This window comes from Ambystoma mexicanum, chromosome 8 (genome assembly GCF_040938575.1).
Source record: "Ambystoma mexicanum isolate Mex_15411 chromosome 8, UKY_AmexF1_1, whole genome shotgun sequence".
NCBI classification, from domain to species: Eukaryota; Metazoa; Chordata; class Amphibia; order Caudata; family Ambystomatidae; genus Ambystoma; species Ambystoma mexicanum.
Window position 1 is genome coordinate 190053707 of NC_090929.1, and position 9468 is coordinate 190063174.

Sequence of the window (9468 nt, forward strand, 5' to 3'; positions counted from 1 at the left end):
GCCCTAACAGAAACAATAAATGATCAAGCAACCTTACTAGGATTAATTCACTCCAAACAAACGTGTAAGGATGTACACATGAAGAAACTACAGGAACGCCTAGACAATGGGCCTTATTACGACACAGGCGGTAAGGGGTTAACGGCGCCGTAAAAGGTGTCGGCGCCATTAAACCCTTACCACCTAATTACGAGGTCCCTTTGCGGGTCCCGATCTTAACAGCTGGTTTTACAGGAAGGAAGGAAGGAAGGAAGGATCACTCTCAAATAAGATAAAGACAAGTAAGGGCTTAAAGCAAGGCTGCCCATTGCCTGAAAATATCCTGCAATTTGTGTTGAAATGGTAAACTGCTTAACCTGAGGAGAAAGAGAACAGACGTTCAAGAAAGAAAAATGGGTTCCATTTTTTACTCTGCTGTATGTGTTCGTTTTCTTCTACAGAAATAAAAGTCAGGATTTGGAAACTTTCAGATGTTGACAATATGGACTGTTGATAGGGCCTTGATAAGCCAATGCAATATGGACTGTGATGTTTTGTGAAAATATGCACATTCAAAGTTGCAATTGTGGTTGAAACCAACTTTAAATGGAGCCACCACCCCTGAATCCTGACATAATCCGGACAGATACATTCCTACTGCAGATAAGGATCCTTCTTGAAACAGGCAAAGCAAATCAGACCGCACCATAACATTTAAGTGTCGAATTGTATTACTTGCCCTGTGTGTCTGTTAGGGCTGAACATTTAAACAGATCATTTAAATTCAGATGAATCTATGTTCCTCTTCAGTATAATCTATTAAGAGCATCACACAGGTCCTCCTGAAGGGAAGAATTTAACATTTGACAATACCCCAAGTTTGGAAACCTCTCAAGAGGAGACAGAATTAACACCTACATCCACAGATATGCAAATTACAAAGGCTCTGTCATCAGCCAGGCACTGGGCCATAAAGACAATCATGGAAAGGCCTAAGTGAACAAAAACAGATTTCCAGCCCTGACTCAATATAAAATCACCTTGTTCCTAGTGTTGTATCGAGGCAGAAGAACAGTGCCATATTTTTGTATCAAGGAAAATACCCTTTTAATGTACACTGCATTGTTTATATCTCCTGTATCTTTCGAACCAGACCTCTTGCCAAACTCATTTGGGTGTCAAAATGTTCAGCCGAAGTGAGACTGATGAATCAATTGCCTGCGTATATAGACACATTTCCATCCCCGTTCTATCGTGACGAGTCTAAGCATCTTGCCAACAAGAAAAGAGCAATTTGTAAGGAAACAAGCTTCAGCCTTCATCTGTAGATTTTGTGGGAGGGGAGGCTTGACTGAGTCGTATATCACTTGATGGTGGCCTGTGGATCCTTATCCGAGATAAGAACTAGATACGTAGCCGATCTTGTAAAAAATGTAAGCACCTTATCAGCTCAGGAATGGCGGGAACAGTTATTAATTGGTGAAAACTAAAGTCTAATTTTGGCTGCTATGAAATTCACGGAAGGAATATTGAACTGTGGGTTTGGATAAGGAACAGTTGAAACGGTTTTATATATTATATGTATGTCTATGGTTGTAAAGTTGATGAGAATTCTTAAAGGTTTTAATAAACCATACACAATAACATAAATAAATAAAAGAAATTATTGAAATTATTCATGATATAATGATAAGGATTGCATCAATTGATTCTTACCAGAGAGAGGGATCAGTTGAGCATTTATTGAAGTGGTCACATAATTGCAATGTAATGTTTGACAAGGTGGTAATATCTAATGCACAAAATCCCTGAGATGACATCACATTAAATGGGAGGGAAACTTGGTGTAGACGTTACTCCTATAAGATTGCCTCCTTCATTAATATGCCCAATGACTGCGGAGCGGTGTGTGTACTGTGATGTCCCTTTTGGAACTTTGTCCAATCATATAAATTGACCAGTTGGATTGTGGAAAGTATACACACCTCAAAAAGATGGGGTTTTCTGTTCTATACAAGGTCAAATACAGGAGACACTGTGGATCATTCATGGACACTCACTGAATGGACCTACTCGCTCACTCACTGACTGATGAACAGAACGAAGAATTGATATCAACAGAAAGGAGATGGAATAGATTTGCTCTCCTTTTGGACCCTTTGATGGATTATTGGTAGACAGTGAAAGTGAGGCCTACCAAAAGTTAAAGTCCCAAGGCTTCTTAAATGGAAAAGAAAGCAGACAGGCTGTGGAGAAAAGCTGACCCTATCTTACTTTCTGATGCCCACCTGTTCCTAGAGGTGGTTATTTGAACCAGTCCCTAAGAGGGTGCACACCTGCCCTTGATTCAGCCAAAACAAATCCTGAAGTGAGTATTATCTAAAAGGGAAGTAGTATTGTGGGGAATTACCCTTTAACGAGAATTAGAATACATCCCGGTCCCTATAATGTGTTAGTACTGAGGGCTGCGAATAGATACATAAATTGTGCAACCTGAGAAGTTAGGGAACATTTCAAAAGATATATTTCATAGATTAGGTCCCATGGCGTGTCAATAATGAGATACACCTCACCCTTTTCTCTGGCGATGACATCTAGTACAGAAGAATTATTGACCAGGGGTGAAAAGGCCATCTTACTGTGTGCATACATAGAAAAAAAGAGAATTGAAGTAATAACTGGATATATCAGCAAGCAGAATATTGATATTAATACAGGGTTGGTCGTGATAAAGGGGAGAGGGTGATTATATGGTGTCCATTTCTTTCTGCTGTTCAAAATGCCCATTGAAAGGGAGATAGGTACATTTTACACAGTAACTGGAAACATCAATGAAGGGAATTTTGCTGAACATACTGCTGAACATATGTTTTCTTTGTTTACAAGACATTCACATACCCGAGGTCCAGTTGCTTGTTACCATTAAGTTGAAACTCTGACATGTCTATTGAGTAAAAGGGGGTGTTATTTTGAACAAGGAGGGAGTAGCGAGAAGTGGATAAGCAGGTGATATTTTAACTAATTTGTTATTTTCATAAATTAAAGATGCCTCCTGGACTCTCATGCATCCAATCTATGGTGACTGCATGCTGAGAGTGAATGCGTAGATACGTATGGTGAAGTGTGTGTAACTTAAGTTTTTATGCCCATATCTGTGGCATTGAAAACTAAAGTGACTAGTGTGTGGATTATTTTTAACGTTTGCAATCGTTTTAAAGAAACAATTTGTTTATCTGTAATCTGATTTGATTATTTCTATTTGTTTAAATAAATAGACCTTCCGTGCAACCCTGTGCGTTTCTTTTCCCAAAAGGGGAGGGAACCTCGGAGGAATCAATTCTATTAAGATCCAAGAGTCATAACAAGAACTTTATTAAATAAAGGAGAATTGTGCGTATCTCGTTTGGGGTGGGTGGAAATTCCTGTGAATTAGATATCGCCCAGTTAAAATATCCTACAGAACCCTTTTCTTATCTATGCCGGAGCCTGCAGTTTGAGTTACCCAGACCCAGCCAAGAACGAACTCACGCTGTCAGCCAGGGATGATTGATTCCTGGAGCAGGCCTTGGCCGAACACTGCACATGAAATTAATGATTTAGTGCTGATACTTTTGAAACCCTTCGTGTTTGACAGTCCATTCTGTGCTGCATTTGTCACCTAAAGCCCTAGAGAGTGAGTAATATGCTTGGATTGGAAGGAGGCTGGGGGAGCTTGTTTCAAACTCAGGAGCCCGGGTGAGGTCAGGCAGAATAGGTACAGGAAAAAGGGACAGAAGTCAGTGGCCAAAAGGAGAGCCACACAGTACAGATGTACTGTCATCGAGTGAAGCTTTGCCAAAATAGGAGCCTGTTTTGTACCCCAATTCTCTCATTGGCATTCAGAGATCCGCCCCCTATTCCCACTCGCTGTTCCACTCACAGAGAGATCAGTGCTGAAACATGGCAGTTGTTTACTTCCTGCTACCTGCCTGCTTCTTCTGCCTCACTGTCACTGTCCTCGACAGTAGGGTGGCGCCGTGGGTAGGGCAGGGACATTGTGGTAGTAGTGGAATATATGCAGTGTACCAGATGTGACGTGAGCCATGGGGGCAGTCCGAGCCACTTCCTTTTTTTTTGATAATTGGCCTTTGTGGTTTGGCCAACACAGGCACAGCTCCCCTGACTCTCTTTCTCTACTCACTGCAAAACCACTGTCATTCTGGAACGCCACTCTAACACCCACCCTTCACAATCGTTTTATTCATGTGACGCCAGAGTGAAAATAAACAAGAGCACCAGAGAGCTGTGATGTGGAGTGTGAAAGGCTCAGGGGTTGTTTACATAAAGGGGGGAAAAGTGCAAACAAACCTGAAGGCGGACCTCAGATAGTAGACAAGAGGGGCAGAGTCAAAGTTCAGAGTCCAGGGACACAGACTGAAGACCAGCGTTCAGTAGTGGGTGGTGTCTGTCAGTCCCAAAGTATGCGGGTGGACTGCAGCTGGTCAGTCAAGCTTTCAACAGCTGCAGGTCATTGGTTGTCCAGACGGTGAGCGGGGGAATAATCCTAGAGCTGGAAGGCTTTTCATGTTTTTCCTGATTTGTAGGATTGGTGGCACGAGTGTGGTGTAGAGGGGGTCTTTCTGACTTACTCACGTACCGTGCATGGGCAAGGATTGCCTGTGGCATTGTATGATCTCCTGTCTTGCTTGTGTTTGACTCCTGATGGTGGCTGACTCTTTAGAGCTCTCCCAGGAAGACGGGTTTGCTGGTGATGACAGCCTTATAAATGCTGCTGCTGCAATTCCAGCAATTTGGATGTGAAGGGTAGATGAATAGCGCACGGTGTCTGTACTTAGCTCTGACATTGAGCCACCCAGCACTTTGCAGGTTTGAGTCCTGGCAGGGGAGACTCAGCCCTTGATCCTTCTGAGGTCAATCAATTGGGTACTATTACATCGGGTAATAATTCTACCTATCGTTACTGTGCTTAAAAGCGGAAGGAATCCTGGAAGATACCCTACATACAAACCTGATGCTATATTCACCTTGTTACATCTGAAAAGTATTGCTTGTCTAATATTGGTTGCTCAAGCAACTTTGAACATCTGCTAACGTGCTTATTTCATATGAAATAAAATTTGAATATTGTGGTTGCATACGATTCTTATAAAAATGTCAGTATTGTGGTTGCATATCATGGTTATTGTCAGGGGTGTTTGCTAGGTCTGGAAAAGATCTGGGGCAACGCTAATATCAAGAATATCAGCACTCGAGGCTAGCTAGCCTTTTGACTGTAGCCCCTGAGCTTCTATTCAGGGCTACAACCAAAAGACCCCGGACTATAGCCCCCTCAGCGCCCCTGGTTATTGTGTAGATTATTTGCATTATTGTTGGTCATTTTGAAAACCCCATTGGATATTACTCTGCGGTCGGTCGATGAGGTTCGTCCTATTGGCTTAGAGTAAATTGGAGAAGTTCAGATTGATGTGTCTGTATTACAATGATATTTCACTCAGGGGTTTCGTCGAGGTGTGATACCGAGTTCTGGGTAGTGTGTCTATTTCAGCTTCTGGCTTTGTATGATTGCGCCTAGTTGACATTGGGCCTCACACTCAAGTGGAGAGCAATCCATCACCTGCAATGAACTTAGAGAAGATTAATTTGTTTAAAGGGACCTTCTCTTTGCATGTGTGGATAGGCGACTAGGTGCTATTATATGCTAATATACACAATAGCTAAATAAGTAATTATCAATGATGTCCTACTGAACAATTGTAGAAACTTTATTCTGCCTGCACCAATAAACACTGCACTGTGCACCGGTGCCAGGCGACACCACAGACCTTGCAACACACCTTTTACTATTTTTCTCAATTTACAAAAGTGCTCACATTTTCATAGACAAGAACGTACTGTATTTATCCCTATTTTCCGTGCCCTATTAAAAAGAAGAAAAAAAACTGTGTTTGCTCTCTGGAATGCCATCATTTTAACCAGAAGTGTTAGGGTTAAGAAAAACACTATGCATAGGACACAAATTGAAGTCAAAGGTTAACGCTTGCAGGGGCAGAGGAGGGCAAGGCAAATAAGAGACAAGCATTGGCAATGCCAACAGTTTGGGCTTTTGGTGGTATTAACTGGCCATTGATGGTAGCAGGTGCAAAATGATGCTAGTACCAGGGCACCTAAAAGCAGTGCTCGATAAATGCCTAATGCTTATACACAAGCTAAAACTATTGGCTTTGCCAATGCATGTTTTTTACAGGATTTAGTGAAGGACACGCAGAGTGCTTGTAAATGAAGTGACTGAAGGCAGACCTGGTTAGACTTTTTTTTAGACTCGTAACGGGTTTACAACTCCAATTAAGTAATTGGCCCTCATTCCGAGTAGGGCGGCAAGGGATACCGGGCACCGGTACGGAGACCGGTGCCAATAATTCTTACCGCCCTACTACGAGGTCCCTTCCTTAACGCCTGGTCTCACCAGGTGTTACGGACGGGACCCGTTAAGGGACCTGGGCACAAATAACGGGCTTGGCATACGCCGGCCTTTTATTTGCCCCCTCCCCATTCCCATTGAGCCCTATGGGGGCTCAATGGGAATGGGGATTGGTTTGGTAAATGGGGACTTACCAGTCCCTCCAAGGTCGGAATGGACCGGTAAGTCCTCATTGTACCAAACTGGAGTCGGTACCGATATGGGAGGCAGTCATGGGGCAAATAGCACCATGGCTACCACCATACTCGGAATGAGGGCCATTATCTCTCAGAAGACTGCTTTGAAAAAACACTGGCATGCACTTAGAGTGCAACGTTTGCTGGCAAGGCTTGATTAAAGCAAGCACAAAGAGTTCCCATGAGGAGGTGTTTTGGACGGGGAAGAGCAGGAACTCAGTAGGAATGGCCATAGGGCAGTCAATGGGTGGGCACATAACCAAACAGCACCATAAGGTTGTGTATACCTTTGTCTATAACAGAGCGGGTTCTGTATCTCTTCTGTGGCTCGAGGTTGTTATTTGCATTGCTTGTTTTCACAATAATGTCAGCGCGCAGTTTCAATGGCTTCGGATGAGTAAGGGGTCCATGTTTGAAGGGTGGGTCGACAGTCTTTCTGGGCGCTTCATGAATAATGTCTTGCGATGCACTTTTTTCTCGCTGGGCCTGAAAATTGGAAGTGCTATTATTCTGATCAAGGTCCCTTAGGACCAGTCATTGGTGGCGATAGAGGTCTAAAAACAATTCTGTCTTTTGGCGGTTGGGTGACCTCCCCAGTTGGTTGCTGCGCTGCGGGAGACACAGGTGTGGGTTGTGCAGATGTGAAAGGCATGTGTTCAGGTTGGGCGGATGCGTACGACGTCTGTAAATGTGTCAGTGACGTGCGAGCAATGTGTGACGGTTGAGTGGCTCTTGGAGGCAGCTGTGAGGGTTGAGGGGATGTGGGAGGCAGCTGTGAGGGTTGAGGATATGCGGGAGGCAGCTGTGAGGGTGGAGGGATGCGGGAGGCGGCTGTGACGAGTTTGGCATGCGTAACTTTGCAGGTTCAGTATGGGCAAATGCAGAATCATGGGGAGTTTTAACAGTTTGCCAACGTGGGCTTCTCAAAGCCTCGCTTTCCTTTTGGGGTTCATTGTTGCCTGACAAAACTGGAGGTAGATGGTTTGGTTGTTGCCTGCTGAGAGGTCTCTGGGTCACTGTTTCTTTTTGGGGTTCAGGTTCACCGGCTGATGCAGACTGTGATGGAGCAGACTGTGGCAGTGGTGCGGCTGGAACATCTTCAAATGCCTTTGTAGGACTTAGGTTCTTCGGCGATGAAACAAAAGGCTTTCCCACCACAACGACACCAGATTGGTTAGTGACGTCCACATTGTCAGATTTTAGGTTTTCGCCAACAGTGTCCCTTTTGAATGATGCGCTCTTCACGATTGGCTGCATATCAAGGAAAGACTCTGGAGGCGGAATGAGCCCAAGTTCTCAAATGAACGGCTCTTGCTCTTTAGGCAGCACAAATGACCGTCTTTCCGGCTTCTCCGGTGCCGCCGATGAGGCCTCCACAGTGGGAGGTGCGGCAGTCTGAACTGGAACAGTCTTGGCAAGTTCGGCTCTTGGGATCATTACATTTTTCGGAAGGCTGTTGAATGCAGGCTTTTGGAAGCCATCTTGGCCCCAGCCTAATACACCCAAGCTCTTACGTTTATTCTTATTGGTCGTCTGCTGGGTAGAATTTCCAGTGGAGAAGGCTTCATTCTGATATGGATTTTTTTAAATAGAGTTCTTTGTAGAAACTGGGGCTTCTCCGAATCGTTCTGAGTCATCCACGGAGAGGCCACTGTCACCATCTGCATCCAGCGACTCAATGGTCTCTTCCAGGTACATAAGGACGTCCCTCTGTTCCGCTGACAGATACTCATAGCAGTCATCACTCAGGGCTGAGTGGTTGGAGGAGATGCTGGCCACACTATCGCAGCTGCCCACACTCACTGCAGATGCCATGCCAGCATTCACCGACCCCAGCGCCTTCTCAGGCATCACACATGGCGCGTCACAAAAGGAGGCCCAGCTACTGCCTGCTCTCTGCGACAAGTCCTCTCTGGCTGATAATGGCCCTCCTGCTCCAGGCGGATTCTCTCTTCCAGATAGTGCCCCAGCTGCTTCTCCTGCTCTGTGCCTCGACCTCTGACATATGTATTCCTTCTCACATGCCATTCCTCCCTATCTCTACTCTAATGCAATGGTTTTGGCTTATAGGTGCCACAAGAAACACCTAATAGCCCAAAACTAACAATGATTTTAAAAAATAAATGTATGTATAAAGTAGCACACTCTATAAATTGGAGAGCCCTACAATATTTCCAAAGTAAATAGATCTTCAACAACATTAAAACTGCACTCCTTCTAAGATGTTGGGCTCCAGTTCCTTCTATTTTGCAGCAAAGTAGAAGAAAGACTTGTATAAGTGTGCAGGAGGAGACTGACCCACAGGTGGCATGATTGTTGGCATACACTTTTTATCATACCAGAAAATAAAGAGAAAGCCTAGAGGGGTTGCCCTGCCTCCACTAAAAGATAAATGACTGTCAGAATGTCCATGCAAATCAATAGTCCTCTGTCCTGTGTCAAAAACCCTGCTTCTGTCCCTTACACTAAATACTAAACTAAAAAGGTAGTGGATCTTCTTGTTAGAGAAGAATGACTCCCTTCTGCTGGACAGCGGTCCACGGTTCCAACTGTGGTGGTGAATCTTTGCCCGGGGTAATAACTCCCTTCCCCAGGTCTCAATTCCTTTTCAAGGCACAACACACACAATGTTCCAAGTTGTAATGCTAAACAGCAGTAAAGTTGTCAGGCCAAGTTCACAAGGTAAAGTTCCAGCTCAAACATCAATATTCCTTAACGTCCATGCTTATTTTCACTATTGAGTTCCTGGACAATGCCTCCCTTCTCCAGGTTTCTTGTTCTCAAAGTTTTCACAATGACGGGATGGCTCCCTTCCCCTTGGTAAAACACACACAA

At 44.3% G+C, this 9468-nt stretch overlaps 1 protein-coding gene across 1 annotated transcript; it reads right to left on the reverse strand.

Annotated features, from left to right (window-relative positions):
* Positions 1-351: 351 nt before the first annotated feature.
* Positions 352-8484, reverse strand: LOC138471472 (specifically androgen-regulated gene protein-like). Its single transcript, XM_069609092.1, has 3 exons — positions 8242-8484; positions 6921-7119; positions 352-356 (listed from the first exon to the last, which is right to left on the reverse strand). The coding sequence occupies exons 1-3, from the start codon at positions 8482-8484 to the stop codon at positions 352-354; spliced, it is 447 nt and encodes a 148-aa protein (XP_069465193.1).
* Between the last annotated feature and the right edge of the window lie 984 nt (positions 8485-9468).

Excerpts from the sequence above, each read along its gene's own strand:
- LOC138471472 (XM_069609092.1), bottom strand. The coding sequence starts at position 8,484 with ATGCCTGAGAAGGCGCTGGGGTCGGTGAATGCTGGCATGGCATCTGCA. Across the intron at positions 7,120-8,241 it reads AACGATTCGGAGAAGCCCCA|GCCCAGCGAGAAAAAAGTGC; the intron begins GTTTCTACAAAG and ends TCCAATTTTCAG.